Genomic DNA, 21,329 nt, shown 5'->3' with positions numbered 1-21,329 from the left:
TGTAAGAAAATAGAAACAATTTCATGTGTACCTTCTTGTGCAATACACAATTCAACATCAGTTTTCAGTTATCATTTATTCATCACTCACAACAGAGCCTACACAAAAGGACTATTTGAAATAACACTTAGGTTTTGCTTCTAGCAGGCACTAGAAATTTGTGACAAAATAGCTATTGGGAATATAATTATGATCACACTTTCTATGTGAATACAGCCGACACTGAGATAGTGTTTTGCAGACTGAGGCTACCTGTGCACTAGATGATATTGTCAATGGTTTCATAACCCTTGAGTCTCTACATAAAGTACCAAATTGTGATATCACAGCCATTCATCGCCATGGAAACTGGTTCTAAACAACCTTACCTGACCCAAGTGTTAATGCATGCACCTGGTTCCAACCCAAGCTATAACAAGAGACCTGTGACATCATCACTTTGATACTCCATTGTATTTGGTGTAGACAATAGTCACCCTACAAGACGACCCGACTCTGGATGCGGCTGGTTACCATAACGACAGGGAGGTCCACTTGGAGAAGCGGTAGCAACCCCAGGCAAGGAGGCTGAACAGAGAGGCCCGGAAACCCCACTTCAAGAGGCGCCCAGCAATCGATGGACCTGGAACACTAGAAGGAGGCACACACACACAGGAAATCATTAATACATGCAGGCATGAATCACAATGACCAAGACAAACTTTATGAATTGGACTATCACTTGCTGCAATGTCATAATCGAGCTATGGGCTGCAATTTCAAATGTCTTTTTCTTCAAAAGAGCCAATTATGTCTAAAGCGCACCACACGGAAGTAGGAAGGTGGCCCCTGTGAACAGGGGGTTTCTTGTAGACCAATGTGAGCTACCTCCTTATAAACCAAAACACAAAGCTTGGGCATGTTTTGTTTTGGTTGGCCTTTATATTTTCCTATTATTTCTTTGCTTGCATGTTTGTTTGTTTGTCATATACATACATATCGTGGAACACTACAACAACAACAACAACAAGAGAGAGAGAAAAAAAATAATGCAAAAACAAGTAAAGGCAACTCCCACAATAATGAAGTCCTCGGGAGTGGTAGTTTTCTTTCATTCAAAATTTTGTTGCAGTCGAACCCAGGGACCTGAATTTTGCTTCATGTATCCAAAATTTAATTATTACCTCATTCATTATAAGAGGAGTGCACTGTACATGAAACTGAACTTACGTGATGATTTCTTTGAGAGCCTCTGCAGTGACTGAAGTCTCCCAGCTATCTACAATGCCTTTGACGTGTCCCATACCAACCACACCCACTACCACTGGAGCTGGATACACAAAACCTGTAGAGACACCAGGTTGGAAGGAAAGGTATTCATATCAGCTAGGCTGTTTGACATGGATCAATGCCTGTATGCTGCACAACTTGTGACTTCTACTACATGACATTACAATCCATATCTATTGACTTAAAACACACACTGGCATACTCTGCTATTCATATTACACAAAAAGGGAAGAATAGTGCCCTCCCCCTTCAGTAATTTCATTCATTTGATTTTATCTTATTCAGTCTTATTTCAACAGTGTATCCCCATCAGTAGGCAGGTACTGTTCTTCCTGGGGGCCTGCACATACAATCATAACAGAAGCCGACAGGGCTGTGCATAGTCATGACAGTTTACAAACAATGACATTTACACAAAGTACAGCATACGTGGACAGGTATAGTTCTTCCACTAAACTTGAATACATACAATCACACAATAACTATACATGGGCAATTCCACGGTATGTAGGACACAGATGCCGAAAATTCAAAATGATATTTGTTTCAAACACCATACATTTTCAGACAATACTTGAGTTGAAGTTTTAAGAATCATTATGTTTTTCAATAAAAGCGGCCATTTTGATTTTCAAAATGGCTGCCAAAATAAGCCTATAACTCAATGGTAAGAAAGAGTGTATTGTCACATAACTTGCTCTCTGTATACCCACTTTACTAGTACTCTAAACAACAATCTTGTACATGTATGCAGTTACCAGACAAATCTCTTACCACATGATAGAAAGAAAAAGCTGGTTGCTTTAAATAATTTTATGAAAACTTTTGATTAATTTGACAATGATGGATGTAACGTCAGTTACCAAAAACAAGGAATTTTTAACTTTATTCATCAAAGAAAGTGAGCTGTATGATGTAACTTAGGATTTCTAATGTATGCCCATATGCCTTCCTTTCGATACCAGAAATAAGGTACTGGAGAGTCAAAATGAACACATCAAAATGTGTAACGTCAGTTACCGAAACGTCATATACCAGTATGTAACGTCAGTTACCATGACAGTAATTATAACTGAGGCAATTTTTTGACTTTAGGCCATTTCAATACATCTGGGAAGTCAAAGGTTATCAAAAAAAGAGCAGCAATCCCTTGATAGGGAATGATGTCATCACCATGATATGTCCATGGATACATTTTTTTTCGTTCATTTTATTTTATTTCATTTATTCATTTATTTATCATAATTATCTTTTTTTTGGGGGGGGGCCTTGAGCTTTTGATTTTCGGTTCAGCACAAGTTTAAGGTTAAATCATCTGGAAGTTTAGGTTTACCACATGCAATATATATGCACTCAAATTACCATACAGTACATTCACAGTCCTACGAGATGATAAAGCTACCAAAGTTTGTAGGCCTAATCAATGATGTGGTTGCATGTTAACCACCTTTTTCTATTAAAAAGCTTGTGTACAGCTGTATACGAACAGTTTTATAATCTTAGTAATGATTACTTTTGCTAGCATTTTTTCTTTTTTTTTTCTGGTAGCTTAGTGAAGTTCCACCTCAAGGCAAATGCGGGAACAGATATATTTCTTCGCTTGCACTTAAATGTGTGGTTTTATAGTTAATATGGCACATCTTGTGTTATGGTACATAAGCAGGCCTGACATAAGGCATGTACTGTCATTACTGTTTAACACTGATGTTGCTCAACGTTTAACACTGATGTTGCTCAAAGTGAGAGGTGATTCTAGGGTAAATTTAAAAAAAACTGTTGATATTTATTGATTACTTTATTTCATTCATGCAGGGACGGTTTTGTAATACATAATAATTATGAACAGGAAGATTCGTTTATAATTGATCTTAAAATTCTTCCGTTGCAAAGTCCTATTTCTTGGTATCTGGGATGTATTTGCAAGCCTTGATATACCGGTGAAAAGGAAAAGAAAGCAATCATATTACTTCAAGCAAGGAATAAATAAATAATGCCCTTTTGAATCAAAAGCATGTTTCTTCTTCACAGAAAAAATATCTAAAGTGTAACACTATTCATCTAAATCATTATGATGATGGAGATCATTTTTTTATTTGTGGCCCTAACAATGCCTTGAAGGAGAAGGAGTAAAATAAAGAAAAGAAGAAGATGTTTTAGATTTCACACATATTTATGAATATTTATATTTGTATGTGTTTTTTTCCCATGACCTGAAAGATATTTTTTTTTCACACACAAAAATATCTGTGTTTGTGTAGTACTGCAGGGCATTATGGGTGGGGCACTCTAGATATAGAACTTTCCTGTTCATTAAAAAAAAAAAACAACAACAACAAAATCCCTTCAGTTATGTCAATATAACTTGGAACTGCTGAATCTAAATGGCTCTGTGTAATCATAACTGTTGAATAAGCATTCAATCTTAAGACAAATATCAAGAAATATCCTCTGGTGCATTTACATATTTTGCTCAACTGTGTTATGGCATGGGGGGGGGGGGAGCTTGCCCTCTAAGGGCCCCACCCCATTTGTGTCTTTAGATTTTTGTTTAATTTGTTGCTAAGTAAATACCTGGGATTGTTACTGGTATACAGCAGCAGTATAATAACCTGTTAAATAAATTAGTTCTCTGTAAACCCATAGCAAAAGTATGTGTAACGTCAGTTACGTAACATCAGTTACTGACATGTTTACTTTAAGTTTCATAAAACACAAAGAAAATGGACTAATGTTTCATTTCATTTGGGTATTTGTAATTGATGAATCAAGGTATGATTCCATATCAAACAAATCACTCTGAAAGGTCAGAATTATAAAATATCACAAAACTATTCCCAATCATGATTTTCCATGTGTAAACCTATGGCAAATATAAGCGTAACGTCAGTTACCGTCATGCCTTCACTAAAATTGGCATGGTGCTAAAATGAAATATCTGAAGTGCACATTATTTTGCACACATGTTCCTAAGAACCTAGGTATATTACCATATTAAACACATAAAGTTTAGAAGTCAGGGACATGAGATATTTCCATTTAAATCTACACCATAATTTCCCATGTCCTTTTTCCGTAACGTCAGTTACCGACACATTTTCACTTGCTGTGTGATAAGAAATGCAGTTTGACAGAAAAGCTTTCCACCTATTTCTCATTCTCATGAACTCATTCATCAATGCTAATTACAGGCCCTGGATGCTTTCATTCACAAAACTACAACATAAACAATTTCATGAAAATCCTTATGCGTAACGTCAGTTACCGTGGAATTGCCCACATGTACAATTTGTGCAATTGACATTTATAAATATAGTTATCAGACAAAGGATAATATCATGGTGGGCCTACATAATTGTATGTATCTAACCAAAAACATTAAAAAAAAATCTTTTGAAAATAAACAATGTCACTCAATGTGATCAATACATACCCAAACTAAGAGAGCCAGCTCAATCGCAACATTTGTGGAAGTTTCATATTGAAAAAATGCCACCACTAATGGCAACGGGCTGCTCAACATTAACCAAAATGGCTCATGGCTCATAACTGGGGATGGAAAGCCATCACCCCCTTCACTTAACCCTAACTAGGCCGGGGGGGGGGGGGGGGGGGGGGGGGGGGGGCCTCCGAGGCCCCCCCTCGACGTTCCGCGCGATGTATCGCTAACGTGAAAAGCTATCGCCGCGACGTTTCATGACTTTTTTCTGTCGAGTCTCCCGCATCTTTTGACCCCAAATTTGCGATGTCCGGGCGCGCGGTTCGAAGTTTCGCATAAATATGTACATGCATGTCAGACCAAAAATTGCTCAAAAACGTGAATTCGTGTACAATTTCAATGGAAACTGTGCTTACAGTCAAGTTTCATAAAAGCATGATTATTTTGGGGTTTTATTGATTAAAATCAATTAATAACATATTTTCTTGTTCGGAACAATGTCGCGGACAAGTTTCACCGAAAAAACAATGAAAAACATAAAGTCGAAAAAACAAAGAAATACATAAGAAATTCAAAAAACAATAAAATACTTAAGAAATTTTTTCGGATAGTTCAATTTTTTTCTCTTATATTTGCTTAGGACACTAAAAAGAATATTTACACAAAAAAATGTGCCCATTTCGAGCTTTATTTAGTGATTTATACCAAATTGTCCGATTTCATGCATCATTATGCATAAATTAGCATAATTTAGCATAAATGACATTTTTTAAAAAATCTAACTTCGTAGTACTTTAGATTACACCATAGGCAATGTGTGTGCCAATTTTCGTCGCGATCGCGCGGTCGACGGCCGAGATCTGGAGGGGGGGCCTGGGAGGCCCCCCCCCCCCCCGGCTCTATGATCTACCTAAATAGCCCGGCCTAGTTAGGGTTAAGTGTACAAGAATCATTTAGAAAGTCAAGCCTTTCCAACTTTCATTGCCTGCATGGGATTGGGATATGCCTGAACATTAAGGTATAGTTAAGCTTTCCAACTTTCATAGCCTGCATGGGATTGGGATATGCCTGAACATTAAGGTATAGTGCACTCTATTTCATGTCACATGCAGACATGACAAGGTGCACAACTAGGTTTTGTCACCTGAATAAACACACATTCACCATTCACACACAAACAAACAACCTACACACATGTACACACAAAGTGGCCACAAAAACATCACAAAATCTGGTACTACATTACAGCAATCTGTAATATCTTATTTAATCTTTTATATCAGTATTACAAATTGAATCATGATTGAATTCTCTTTCACGGTGTCTTTCAGAATCTGTCACCATGCCTTATACACATCTCTCAAAAAGGAACACAATCAAACATACGAGAAAGAAAGCAAACTTGTATCAAGGCATCATATCAAACAAAGAAGTATGTGGTGCAGGTGAGAGGAATGGCATACTAGCACCATTAATCTCAGACTTTCCCAAACACTTTTTAGTGAAGTATAAAAGACAAACAATTTTTTATGCTTTCACGTTTTCTTGTAATCATTTTGTTAAGTCATAAAAAACCAATGTGAGCTGCATGAAATTCAGAATCCACTGCACTGATTGACAACAATTGCAAAGAAACTTTCCTGTGAATGGAAAGTCCCTTGTATTAGAAGGAAAAGTCTCATCCACCACACTAAGTAGCTTACTATATATATGTCCTCTGCGCCACAGAATAGTGCACTAGATCGATGGTGCATTACAAAAGCCGTACTTATTATTGTCATTATTATTATCATTATTATTATCATCATCATCATTAACTTTTTTATCATCATTATTATTATTATCATTACTAGTCAATGTACCCGTGGAGTGTCAGAAATCCTCAATGGGGATTCCTCCAGAAATGGTCAAGGTCACTGGGTCAACAGACGTCAAATGATATCTGTTTTGCGCTACTCCTTGGTCCGATCTTGGCCAAACTTGCTGGAAGCATAAGTAGGCGTACACCAAAGAGATTTTGAGGAGAAAAATCTCTTTGGCGTACAACCTGGGAATCCCATATAAGTAGGCCTACATAGCACCCTCTATCGGGTGTCTGATTATATTTCTGGGGGAATCCCAATATAAGTAGGCCTACATAGCGCCCTCTATTGGGTGTCTGAAGTTATTTGACCTTTGACCCCAGTGACCTTGACCTTTCCAAAAATGAACCCCTCAAGGGTAAATTTCGCGGTCAACCTGCATCCACCCACTAAGTTTGGTGGAGATCGGACCAAGGACCTGGGAGGAGTAGAGGAACAAACAGACAAACGTTGCTCGAATTATAGTATGATTACTCACCTCTACTTCTTACTGTCACTATAGGTTTGCACACCATTGCACATTTGACATAATGACATGAAACAACACAGCTCCAAAGAAGTCACTTGCATGTGCGAGGTTTCAAAGTAGTTGAGAAAAAAAAAAAAATAAGAGACCCGCAGGTCTAGCGCTCACCTGAGTATCGCAAGTTCACCTTTCACGCAGTCATTAATCTAAATTATTCACAGCTCTACTAAAATTTGATCAGGCATTCTAAAACAGAAGATGAAAATGTACAATAAGGGCCAACTTTTTAAGATTCCTTAATTTGGGGGGATGGGGGCCCCCTGGGGCCCTCTGGGTGGGGCATGGTGCCCATTTTTGATAAATTGAGATCCTGACCCCCTAGGGATAATACCTGCCAAGTTTGACGAAAATCCATCTTGAGGTTTTCAGGAAGAAGATGAAAATGTACAATTCAGCTCCCCCCCCCCCTCCGCCCCCAAGAGGGGCACCCCTGAATCTGCTATGAACAAACTTGAAACTACAGTCATTAACTCTTTATGTGCCATGGTGGAAACCCCCGGTGTGCCACGTTATTCCGAGACACGAAGGTTGTGGTCATGCTTTGAGTAAGAATTATGTTTTTCCAATTTGTATGACCTCTACAAATTTCTGTTAAGATGAGCATAATAGTAGGCAAAGTTAAAGAGGAATGCCAAACTTTGTTTCAATATGAATTGTATGACGAATCTATTTTTCAATTCTCTTTCGAATGACCAGTTGCTACATCACTGTAAAGGCATGACTTTTGCACATAAAACCGTGACAGAAACTTAGAATGTACGAGCAAATCTAGTGGGGAACACCACTTGATTGTCAATCACTACATAGAATGCAAGCCGTATATTATGAGAGGAACAAAAGCACGAAAAACGCTTTCATTGTGCCGCGGGATTAGCAGTGATTAGCGATTTATCGATCGGTTTTGGCGGCTTTGTTTGTTGAGCAGAATATGTGAAGTTGGCACGCCGTCGACTGAGCCGGACGTGCGAACGTGGCACATAAAGAGTTAATGTACTCACTCATAGTATTATCGTAGCTCTATAACTTCTGATTTTAGTGAAGATTTTTAAAGATTCCTTCATTTTGGGGGTTTTTAACAATTGAGATGCTAACCCCCTAGGGATGCTACCTGCCAAGTTTGGTGAAAATGGGTCATGAGGTTCTCAAGTATAAGATGAAAAATGTACAATTTAGGCCCCATTAGGACCCCTCCCCCCCCCCCCCCCCCCCCCCCTTGAAACTACAGTCATCAATGTACTAACTCATAGTATTAACTTAGCTCTATCACTTCTGGTTCTAGAGAAGAAGATTTTTACAGATTCCTTAATTTTGGGGGGTTTGGGCCCCCCCTGGGGGCCCCCTGGGTGGGGCATGGTGCCCATTTTTGCAAATTGAGTTCCTAATCCCCTAGGGATGCTACCTGCCAAGTTTGATGAAAATCGGTCTTGGGGTTTTCAAGAACAAGATGAAAATGTAAAAAATTTACGCACGAGGGACGACGCACGACGCACGCCGGACGCCGGACGAAGGGCGATCACAATAGCTCACTTGAGCCTTTGGCTCAGGTGAGCTAAAAAACTCACATAATTTTTTGAGCTACTGAACAAAACTTGCCATCAAAGGGCGCATCAGCTATTGCTTGCTTACCATCATTGCTGGGTGGCTGGGTCTGACTGCATGCCTTGAGAGACTGGGAAAGGTACATATCCCTCTCAAAGACAAAGACCTGGCTGAGGGCGGGGAAGTCCCCTGTCATCTCCCCTAACATCTCCTCCAGGAGGTCCTTCTGCTTAAACTTCTCCACCTCCTCTTTCCTGGATGACAGTTACAGAGAGAGAGAGTGAGGAAGGGTACAAGGATATAATATTTCACGAGTTCAGACGAGCATGTCTATAATTATGACGTTTCAATCACAATAAAGACGAACCAGGGCAATTATTCCCCCGAGGACACTAACCCCCCGTTTCTGTGAGAATATGCATCTTACAATGCTCATTACGTCTCTGTGGAGAAAGTCCAATTTACAGCTGTAGTTGCATTTTGGTAGCAATTTAACTGTGTTGTACAATACTGAACACTGCAAAATCTTCCGCACAACGGGGGAACCCCCAACCCCCCCCCCTCCCACCATACCCAACCCCCAGGGCGTATACCCACTGATAATTCATCTGTCTTTGGCCCACGACAAGCGTGAGTAAATTCCTGGTGAGAACGCTTGGTATCATAAGGTTTGACGCAAACTGGCTTACGTGATGGGCTCTTTGCTGGTGAGGAGGTACCAGGCCAGCCGCAGCTTCTGCCAGGGTGAGAGGGAGGCCATGGCTCTCTTCAGGGTTATCTGGATGGGCCGGTCCCCCAGGTGAATCTTGCAGCCAGGTACTGTGTGGGCCTGTAAGCCACAGAGAGGGGATTAATAGAGCACATACAATTTTCTTTTTTAATTTCAAATTTACAATCTTTTTTTTTTTTTTATTTCTAAATTTCCCATTTCTATTTACCAATTTTCATTTGCCAGATACTGTGTGGGCCTGTGAGCCACAGAGAGGAAAATGATAGACCACATACATATTTTTTTTTCAACATTTCCAAGTAATACATCCAATCTTTATTTACCAATTCTTATCTACCAGGTACTGTGTGGGCCGGTGAGCCACAGAGAGGAGATTAAGACACCATATAAAGAATTTTTTGTTTCAAATTTTCCAAGTAATATATCCAATTTCTATTGATAAAAAGAGAATTTGAAAGAGTGTACAATCAATTTCCACAATTGCCAACAGAAGAGATAATAAAAGACGGTGAATATGCTGACATGTAGTACTTGTAGCTTGTCAGCATACATGTACCTCTGCAACAAAAATCATAATATCAATGCATCTAGAGAATTTAATAATGAGATATATTTCCTTGAGCAAATAGCATTCCCTGACCACCACAAGTGAAAGACAGAAGTTACTCTATATGCTTATTCAAGAATTTAATAATGAGATATATTTCCCTGAGCAAATACAAAATTGTAGCATTCCCTGACTACCACAAGTGAAAGACAGAAGTTACTGTATATGCTTATCCTGTAATTCGGGATTATAACGTTTTAAAAAATTAGATTCAGGACCACAGCAATGAAATTGGAATATGAAATCATCCTGTTCAAATTAAAAATCAATGCCTTCCCACCTTGAAGACCATCTTCCTACACAAAGCATCTGTGTTTAAATAGGGAGACAATATTTTCTATACCATAAACAATATTTTTTTTTTTTTTTTTTTAATCTTGCACATTTCTTGTGAGACTCATAAAAATGAAAACAATGTGAAATATACTGCATGTTATGTACAGGTACTTTCAAAATACAGTATCGACATCATCATATTTATCATATTTCATAGAGATAGCAATGTGTCTACTCATAAAAGCTGAAAACAAAAATGTGATACTGGGAATAAAATCTGATTTGAATTGAAAATTGGATTGAAAAAAAAAAAAAAAAAAAAAAAAAACCTCACTTGAGACTGAAGCATACCAGCACATCTTGTAAGACATCATTAAATTCACATACAGTCAGACATAAGAGGAAAAAGAGTACTTTTTTCTCAGATATGAATCATTCTACAATACTTCTAAACTTACATCCACTGTGAATATACAGTACATGCATCAAGCACACAATACAACAGAATGTCATTACATGCGCAACAGTGCTGAATGCATGGGTGAGGAGGTTAAAGATCATGAAGGGGGGGGGGGGTGAGTTAGAAAACACTCTCTACCTCTCTGACAGCTCTCCTGAATTCTCCGCCAGGCGCCATGCCAAGCTCCTTAGTGAGATGCGCTGACAGGTTGAGCAGCAGGGCTTGCATTACACCACCAATCACTCCATTCTTACAAAGAAAAGTGTATAAATATGCTGTCATTAATACCAACTGAATTTTGGAATATATACAACCTAGAATAACCTATATAGCGAATGGAGCAGTCACTGAGATAGGGGAGGTAACATTTTACACCACCAATTACTACATTCTTACCAAGAATGACACATGAAGAAAGAATGAAAAGTACGAAACCCAAATGCTCATTAATACCAACTGAAACATGGAAGATACAATATAGTGAAGAGCAGTAATAGGGATAGGATATTTGCATTCTTTATTTTTTTCTTTGTAGGGGTCACTTACAATTTGAGACATTCAGGGCAGTTGCCTAAGTTTTTCTACAGTATCTCTATAGACATGTTCCCTTTGGCAATGGTTGAAGATGAATTTAATAATGATCACTTGTTCACGCTGATACAACAAACTGCATACACCATACATTTTGCAATGTTTTTAATTTGGAAAATTTCACAAATTGGGTGTTATTCGGGAATTAACAACATGCAAAATTATAAACTCTTACAGGTATCTCAACATCAATGCCATACGCACACACACATTTCTCTGTTCATTACTGTACTTAAAGATCGCAGATTTAACCAATCGCGAAATTGTCAAAAAGTCCTGATTTTGCAAAAAAAAAAATAGACTTGCTAAATATATGGCATATGCAGTAATATTACATGTATATGCTTGTGCATGGCTTTATAATTCATCTTCTTCTAGTGTTTGTCTTTGTTGTTGTTGTTGTTGTTGCAAAGAGGCTTTTACAATGTATTTCCCACTTAAACAGCAGGATGATGCGGCTTGAATCACTTCTACAGGATGCGAGATCCCATTTGATTTCCTGTCACCCACACAGAGCTACACCAGATTAAATGCTCCTCCGACTACTGTATCACTCCTTTACTGCAGTGTCATGCCATGTCATGTGTTTTCACAGACAGGTACTGAGACATGAAACAATGGTAATTCTAGAATGCTTTTTCTGCTGTGTTTAAGAACAATCAATTACATTACATACAAAAATGACTGATTTTCAAAATGTAGCAGCCATCTTTTGTAAACTTAGTTTTCTAGACTTTATGTTCAATAAAATAATGCCTGGCATCAAACTTTCATGAGGATAGCTGACAGAGTGGTTCCAGAATTCCGTATTTTTATCTGAGTGCTGCACATACTGTAACTGTTGGTCCCTTTTGCACCATACATAGTAAAGGCTCATCTGATCGGGTACAACGTAAATACTATATGTTGTACACCACAGTATGTGGAGTATTACAAATGTAAGTCAACCATAGGACTACAAACTGTGATTAAATGCTACATTACCACAAGTTTTGTTTGAAACTTTTCCACCATTCTAACAGAAAATTACAATGTGAATGCAGACACACAAAGACATTGCTCTGTTGCTCTAGTTGAAATGCATGACACATACTGGTACTACATTGGGTTGTAACTGTATTGTTATCCAGTGCATCTCTTTGTGTCATCAAAAGAATTCTAGAAAACTCCTGAGATAACCATTGATGGTCATGTTTGTTAGTGACATTATTGTCAAAGTTAACAATAATTCTGTGTAAAGGAGATTAATATAATGTGATACCTGTGTGATGCATGCAGCATCAAAAGGATCTCATCTCCATGAAATAATACTCCATTGTTAGAATGCACAGTTGAAATACTCAGAAATATTGAATTACAAAATTAATGTGCACTTACAAATCTCACATTTAAAGAATTGATATCATGAATTATCTTACAGATCCCATGAATCATAGTTCTTGATAACACTTTCTCACAATGACATACCCTTTTCTCAGTATGTGCCACAAGAAATGTGCTCTTAAAAGGAAAACTGTGGAACCATTTAATGATGTGAAATTTGAGTACACGGTAATGTTTGTTAAATGTCTATGAGATGAGGGATGAATGGAAACCACCAAACTCTTGGTGAAAGTGTATGAATTATTTTATGCCATTTAAGAACCTACAAGTTGTATGATCATCTAAAAAATCATTTACCTTGCTCTTATTCCCATATATATATTGTATCTTCAATTATCACAAAACTACAATAATAAGGTTTGAATTATCCATGCCTTTATTTTTCTCTCATGCTTATCTAAACTGAGTAAATAGCAACATAAGTGATGTCATAGACAAACAGAGAAAGCTGTGTCCACAAATTTACCTGTTTAATCGATTGCCTTAGTTTTGCCAGGTTGAAATTCTTGGCTTCGTCGAGCAACGTCTCCTCATCCAACTCAAGAATGCTGAGACGCCCTCTGCACAGTTCCAACATGACAATGTCGGGTTGTACTGCCTGTATTGTCTGATGAATGAAAGTAAAATAGGAGGGGAAATTATGCATTCTTGCATTCAGGTGAGTGTACAGAACATCAACCTGTCTTAGTGACCACCTGCAATAAGTGGCCAAACATGCAAACATCCCCCCAAAAATGTCACACGTAAAGTACATGTATTAATATCTTGCTTACAATGACAGCAGCCATATGTCTAATGGCAGCTAACCGCAATCTAATTTGCCTCCTGTGGGCAATTTTTCAGTGCATACACTAGCAGCTACAGACATCAGGGGCCCGTTTCATAAAACTTGATCAGTGAAAACTGCCACATTTTTGTGACAAATTGCTCTCAGCCAATCAGATGCAACACAGCAAGGATTTCAGTAGCTTGTCACAACTATAACAACTTGTCACTGATAACAAGTTTTATGAAATGGGGCCCTGATCAAGCCTGTTGGCCAGCATACGTAGCAACTAGGAACCACTACTCTTTCTGCTAGAATTTCTATGTCTCACACACAATAATAACCTTGTGTAAAAGCTTGTAGGGTCAACCAATTTTAACTTGCCTAACATTTGGTACAAACCATTATATATATGCATAAAGAGTCTATGTACACTGTACACATTTCAAACAGCAGTACTAGTATCATACAGTACCAGTATCATACACTTGAGGAATAAAATTTTAAAAATTGGCTACCAAACCTGTCAGTATACTGGCCTCAATTGACAGCCATATTTTAAGTGTACAATGTATAAATGTTGTGCTACAAGTCATCCAGATGCAGCTTACATTGTACGTGTACATAGTTTTGAGTTTTGTCCATACATGTATTTGTCAATGTCAAACACAAATCTTATCCAGCATATTTTCAAAATTGTATATGATCACTACTGATGGTCTAGTAGGTGTTGGGGAAGTTTTTCAAAGCTTATCTTATATCTGAATGTAATATTAGTTCTAAGAGATGCTACACTTGCTAGTCCCAAAGCTCCCTACATGTACAATGTAAATCCTAGTCTCAGCCAGTGACACACCTTCCTAACCCCTAAACTCTTTAAAAGACAAACATATTGTATATTAAGGCACCAAATTTTAGGGTAATGACCAGCTTTTGAGCTGTGGAATCAATTGCTTTCATATTTTTAAAATTCTACATTTACAGTAGTTGATGAATCATATAAAACAGTGATCACAAATTTGACCTAAGTCATGGTAGACTACAAATTACTAGCATACACAGTATAAGATTTTTTTTTCCTCCCCCCAAAATTGACTCATACATTGTATGTTTAAGAAGTCACCAGTATGAATCAAAGATCAATCACATACGTCAAAGTGTTCCCATCAACACGGTACTGTAAATTACAGGTTGATTGTAACCTCCCTGCAAAATAAATTCATAACATGAAAAAGTGTGCATATTTTCTTTGCTCTTCTTTCAAATAAAACATCATCATAGCTTGTTAGGCTATAATCCATAGCAAGACATTGTATATAGATTTAGAAAACAAAATCTAATTATTAAACAAATTATGCCACATTTCAGCTTTCAACGACAATTCTTTTTGTTTTTATTTTTTAAGGAATGGAAATACTACGCTGCATTATAGATGCTGATCAATTCAAAGAATGTACAAATGTGTACATGTACACATGTACATCATGCTTTAAATCTGGCTCACAGGCAATGGCATGTGTACCATCCACTACAGTTTGACCATTTATGCCTAGAGTGCACTGACCTTTGCTACATCATTCTGGCTGTTTTCACTGAAGTGCGCTGTGCCAACAATGTATATCTGGGCCCCTGACGGTGTGGTCAGCTTTGTGACTGTCTCTGGAAGATCCTCTGTTTCATGCTCCTGCCTGCACAATGTCCTCATTCTCAGGAGTTCCACTTCATCCATGCTCTCCTCTACATCTGACTCCTGGTTGCTACTGAGGTCGTACTCTCCGTCCGACAACCCTTCCTTGTCCCGGTATCGACCTGCATCTTCATCATCGTCCTCCCTGTCCGTGTTGATGTGGTAACTGCCAAGCTCGCTCTCACTATCGTCGCAGTGGTCCCTGCTCCCAATCTGCTCCAGCAGCTCATTTTGGGCATCATGGTCGCCGCCAGCAACAGGGTCCACATCCCTCGCCCCGTCTTCAGCAGGTCTGCTGTCGGCGTTGGCGATTTGGCGGTATGTGCCCTGCTCCAGCATGGCATTTTCATCCTCCAGGTCGGCAGTGTTTGGCGAGTAGCTGCCGGTATCACTGATGCTGTCTCCCTGGCTCTCCTTATCACTGTTCACCTGGTAACTGCCCTCGTGGGCACCACCTTCCCCATCACTGGCATCCAAATTGTTCACATTATAGTCTACACTCTCCTCTACGCTCTTGGTGGGCACTGTACCACTAGTGTCTGTATCATTTCTGACTGTTACTTCACGGTCGCCATTGATTGAAGGCACATGCACATCATTGATGTTGCCTGGTATGTAGAGATATGACAGTAAAGAAATGAATTAGTAGAAATATTTTAATATTCGACAGTGAGCTGCAACAGCTGATTTTGTCCACTTCAGATGAACACTGTGCTCCTTTGGACATACTGTACACTCTATCTGCCTCTAAATACATGCAATTTCTTACATGCGAACGCCAAAGTGAGCAGGGTTAGAAAGATGGAAAGGAGTACATCGTAATTATTTCAATTTCTTGTACTTAGTGCATTTCCATTGTAACGAACATGGTTATAATGACATTCCAGCTATAAGTAAAAATTCAGACCACAACATTACCCCCTCTGTTTTTTATTGTTTATTCTTCAATTATAATGAAATTGCAATATAACAAAAGAAAACTGCCAGTCCTGAGGGCTTCGTTATAACAGGAGTCCACTTGTATTTAAACAACTTTTTCATCAGGTGGATATGCATGATGACATAAACATGTATCTCTGGACCACAGAATGATTGCTACTCAGCCTTTCACATAGTGTATGTGCCAGTGCTCTTACTTATAACCCAACAAGCTACAATTTGTACTTTACTTGCATCCGATATCTACAATGTAGTCACTCCTCCGTAAACTTGACCTTCACCAAAAAATAGTTCCCAGACCCATTCAAATTCCACACCACTGTCTTAAACACAGTACAGACAAAACTGATGAGTAAATCATGACATAACACATTCAAATATCAAAAAGACAAATGTAAACAGGAGACAGAAGAGCATAAACTATAATCAATCTTCAGTACACCACATAAAAAGTTATAGATTGGGCTGCCTGGATTTTGCATTGAAAGAGTCGAGGAAAAATGATCCTGGATGCTACATATTCTCGCACAGAGATTTTTCCCTGCAAGTCAAAGTTAGTGATATAATCAACACAGCAGATAATACAAATAGATATGTAGGCATCGTCTACATTGTATGTACCCCATACACTGTAGATAAATCTACAGATGTAAAATAGAAACCTTAATTGAATGGATGGGTAGCAATGTCATACGATCATAATGTACATATTTTCTATATCAATGTGTATCGGGAAACTAGGTCAAAAAGTAACCGCAGCAGTCTGCAACAAGATCTTCAGACATTATCATTATGGTCATCCAAGTGGCTCATGAACTTCAACATCAAGAAGTGTGGAGTAATGTCAATCACTCGAAAACGCAACCCCAAAATCTACACATACCATCTTCAAAATGGTGTAATTCCAAGAGCTATGGAGTATAAATCCTTAGGTAACTGTAACACCTGACTAACACTGGAATACACACTGCTAAAACATCAGGTGCAAGGCCAGCAGAAAGCCAAATCAAAAAAGATAAAAACAAAACATGAATTACATGTTTTGTAAGCTGAAATGTAAAAATTTTCGGCTCGCTCGCTACGCTCGCTCGCCAAAGTTTATCAAATAAAAAAAAAAAAAAGAACAAAACGTAATGATGACGCGGAAATATACAAATTTCGGCTCACAAGCTTGTACTAATTTAGAATATTTTTTCAAGTCCTCAGTTTGTTGGTATAAATCGTTATATATAAGGCCGTCACTGTATCTTGATTAGAATTGTAAGATTTAAAAAATGACAAGAATTCCATGTTTTGTAAGCTGAAATACAACAATTTTCGGCTCGCTCGCTACGATCGCCAACCAAAATTCATCAAAATTTATTACATTTAAATACCCTCAAAAGACCCATTTTACAATGTAAGTGCTTGAAAAAGCATATCATGTGGACTTTTTTAAAATCCCTATACCGGGATGGGGTTGAACACTGTTGGTATAAATCGTTATCTAAAAGGCCGTCACTATATCTTCATTAGAACTGTAATTCGAAGATTTAATAGCCAAAAATGACATGAATTCAATGTTTTGTAAGCTGAAATACAAAAATTTTCGGCTCGCTCGCTGCGCTTGCTCACCAAAATTCATCAAAATTTATTACATTTAAATCACCCTCAACAAGGAACCCTATTAATGCTTGAAAAAGCATTTCATGTGGACTTTTTTTTTTAGTCCCTACTGGGACAGGATTGTGATTGAACACTCTTGGTATAATTCGTTATATATAAGGCCGTCACTATACATTGATTAGAATTGTAATTCGAAGATTTAATAACCAAAAATGACAAGAATTCAATGCTTTGTAAGCTGAAATATAAACATTTATTACATTTAAATCACCCTCAAAGGACCCCTTTTAAGTGCTTGAAAAATCTCGGGGTTGGGGTTGAACACTTTTTCAGAAATTAGGGGAGCAATTTTCGCGCTTACCCCGGGCGCCGTTTTGCCCTAGATACGCCACTGCGTGCAAGCACGTCACTAAATAACGTAACCAGGCCAGGTGCATAAAGCCCCGTAGTTACTTGGACCCAGATCTAAAAATTAATTGCCTGTATCAATCAAAACTTCCACAAAAGCTGTGCCTGTAGACACTAAGTTTAATAGTGTTTAGTTATCGGCCCTCCGAGTCATGTCATGTCATGACTCATGGCATGGATGGTTATAACCACACGGACGTAGGCCTACGGGCGGAACGGAGTGCATGAGATCTTATATCCAGCTACAAACCCCTACTACCCGGCCTTGCAAATCATTTGACCTTATCTCACAATACTACCAGACTGGTAGTGGCACCGGTACCATACCATATGGGTCCATAAACTTATTTTTACTGATCACTGCACGCACTGCTGCACTACGAGTGTGCTGCATGCTGTCAAGTATTCACACGTATGACTCCATGACCATGAGTACATCGAAACCTATGTGTGGGGCTTCACGCTGAGTTCCGCCGTAGAATAAAGGAGCAAAATAATATCATTCACTGATAAACGACCATATCTAAAATATTCTTGACAAAACTCAATCTCAGAATTACCCGATGTTTCCAATAAAACAGGTTTTCCACTCGCATCTTCCTCCATTTTCTCTAAATATCTGTAATACTCTCATTCAAGTATCACAGCTGGTCACAGAACACAAGATTTTCCACACGTTACACAGTACACAGGATGCGCCAATCCTTCGTGTGTCGTGCGTGTTGCGTGGTTCAAGTGTACCGGCCGGCGCGTTACGGTGTACTACACGTGTTACATCGGCGAAATTCAAAGATCCGGTTTTAAAGGGATCGTATAGTTTTGGTGGAGACCTAATTTCAGATTTCTAACATTTTTTGGTGAGATAATGAGAAACTTCTTATGAAATGTGAAAGAGCATGTAATTCTGTGAGGAATTCAATGTTTATTTGATGAAAATTGGTTTTGAAATGGCTGAGATATCCAAAAAAGAGTGATTCTAATAAAGTGTGGGACCCACACTTTATTACACTTGCTTTGTTTTACTTTCTTTTTGGATGTTTCAGTCATTCCAAACCCGATTTTCATCAAATAAACTTTGAATTCCTCTTTATATGGTATGCTCTGTACTATATCATAAGTGTTTTCTTGGTATCTCGCAAAAAGTTAAAAGCCCAATTCTCATCTCCACCAATACTGTACCATCCCTTTAAAACCGCAACCGGTTTCCCACTCCGAAGTACATGTACACCACTGACCTCTAGTAGAGGTCAGTGGAACATACTCCGTAATACTACTATGACGCATTTTGTTACTCAAGGTTTTACTACTGAGTCTACAGGTACTCAGTCGTGTAATTGCTCTACTCGTGTGGTCATGATACTAATACTGATACTAATACAAATAGTTATAACTACTACTAGGCCTAATGATGATAATAATCATACTACACTACTACTACTACTAATAAAGAAATATGGTTGCTTACGTAATTTAAAAGCACACACGTTTTCCATAGTCTTGAATTAATCGGTATAATTGTTCTATTTTCTCTTCAATGGACCTTTTTTTATCCCTGCGGATATCATTACTTTTCATCTCTTATCAAAAGTTGAACTTTTCAAAATAAGTTAGGCTACGAAAAATGTCTGAAAAGTTCCAAAGCAAAGCTAACCTTGTACAATCAAGATTCGTTTTGCGAAATTGGAGGCATTTTTGTTTTGATGGGTACATGCATATTCTTATGTAGGCCTCATGGTAGGCACTAATCTAGAGAGAGAGGGAGAGAGAAACATAGACCACATGTGCAGTTTTAGCAATATGAAGGAAATCAACAATTAATGTGAAGATATCAAATACGGTATTTCGCGTGCGTATCAACCTGCTTGAGAGAGGAAGAAAAGACGAAAGAAATTAAATATAGGCCTACATGTGTGTATCTACGCATGCTTATGTCACTATACTCTCGGTTTTTATTTCTTTTCTTCCCTTCCTTCCTCACCTCTCTCTTGTTTTAATTTCTCACCTCAGCCCTTTATTTATTTTGCAGTACTTTTTATCTTATCATTTCCACTCATCTGCATGTAATTTTTTGGGGGGGACCTTGTTTAACAAGATGTGCTTTTTTCAAGGTCCCACACAACATTCCATGTAAACATCAACCTGGCTCAATTTTTGTAATTATACAGAATGTACGTGTTCCCACAAGGGGTTTGTATAACATTTAAATGGTTTGTGAAAATAAATTGAAATTGAAATTGAAATTGAAATATAATGTATATTTTACATTAAAACGTGATTAACAATCTGCTAAATGCCTATTGTCCTTGGTGATCTTTATGGTGCCAATAACTTCCAAAGCTTCTATTATGCAAGAGAAAACAATCATCGCCTTTAGACTCAGACTTCACCCCCTCTATCTCCCTTCCCTCAGAGGTACCCACAATACAAGCTTAGTCTTTTCAGTGGGTACCTTCACTTTTTTTTCGTAGAGTATATAAATACGATTGTACGTCTCTCTTTGTTTTGGGTTTGTTTGTTTTTTGTACTGATCACATCGACATGAACATGATGTTATCTCTGGCTGGTTGTGTATATTTTCACTGGCACGCATGTCAAATTTCACATATTGCTTTGTATATTCTGTTGAAAAAAAAATAGTGAAAATAAGATTTGGATTCCCCATCCCCAAACTCGTCTTCACTTCTGCTCACGAGGCTCATCATGGCAACTGTGCAGAATTAAGTTCTTTCCCTCGGGGAAATGTATTTGATAGCGAATTCGACGACGAAATGCATAACCTTATGTCATCCTGCACCCTCGAAAGTGGAAACTCATCATGCGATTACGATAAGTCTTGTAAAAGGGCAATTCCACGATAAAGTGGACATGACCATCAAATTTTCAAAGTTTCACCATTAAAAGAGCCACACTCACTAGGATTTATGTGTATGAATGAGAATTTGCATTGTAATCATTTTTATGTACATGTTCATTTTCCAGTACATCTTTGAAAAAGAAGAATGATTATGGTACATTTTGTATCACACAAATTGCTTGAATGATTCTTTTTATTGCTACTGAAATTGCTAAGTGGGTTCACCTGGCTTTGTGACCAAAGTTATTAAAATCAAAGTTTCAAATTTGTATGTCATCTTTAAATATACAAATTGGACTTTTAAAGAGTAGTTGTAAACCCTAAAATTCACTCAGAAATATTTAACAAGCTTTCAATGATGATAGAGTGAATTATGTCTCAAAATATAAAG

General features: G+C 38.0%; 1 protein-coding gene across 1 annotated transcript; it reads right to left on the bottom strand.

Moving 5' to 3' along the window:
- Positions 1-262: 262 nt before the first annotated feature.
- LOC140241152 (traB domain-containing protein-like) lies at positions 263-18,754 on the bottom strand. The gene is made up of 8 exons (XM_072320914.1): positions 18,645-18,754; positions 15,010-15,740; positions 13,146-13,286; positions 10,844-10,954; positions 9,322-9,461; positions 8,720-8,886; positions 1,210-1,324; positions 263-630 (listed from the first exon to the last, which is right to left on the bottom strand). The coding sequence occupies exons 1-8, from the start codon at positions 18,688-18,690 to the stop codon at positions 510-512; spliced, it is 1,572 nt and encodes a 523-aa protein (XP_072177015.1). The 5' UTR covers positions 18,691-18,754; the 3' UTR covers positions 263-509.
- Between the last annotated feature and the right edge of the window lie 2,575 nt (positions 18,755-21,329).

This window comes from Diadema setosum, chromosome 2, assembly GCF_964275005.1.
Source record: "Diadema setosum chromosome 2, eeDiaSeto1, whole genome shotgun sequence".
Lineage (NCBI taxonomy): Eukaryota > Metazoa > Echinodermata > Echinoidea > Diadematoida > Diadematidae > Diadema > Diadema setosum.
Note: the sequence above shows the minus strand (reverse complement) of the source record. Positions and strands in the feature narration are given on the sequence as shown.

Bases quoted from the DNA above. Each gene is read 5' to 3' on its own strand.
- LOC140241152 (XM_072320914.1), bottom strand. From the start codon at position 18,690: ATGGAGGAAGATGCGAGTGGAAAACCTGTTTTATTGGAAACATCGG. The intron at 1,325-8,719 runs GTAAGCAAGCAA...GTGTCTCTACAG, and splicing joins CCAGCCACCCAGCAATGATG to GTTTTGTGTATCCAGCTCCA. The intron at 631-1,209 runs GTAAGTTCAGTT...GCCTCCTTCTAG, and splicing joins GCTCTCAAAGAAATCATCAC to TGTTCCAGGTCCATCGATTG.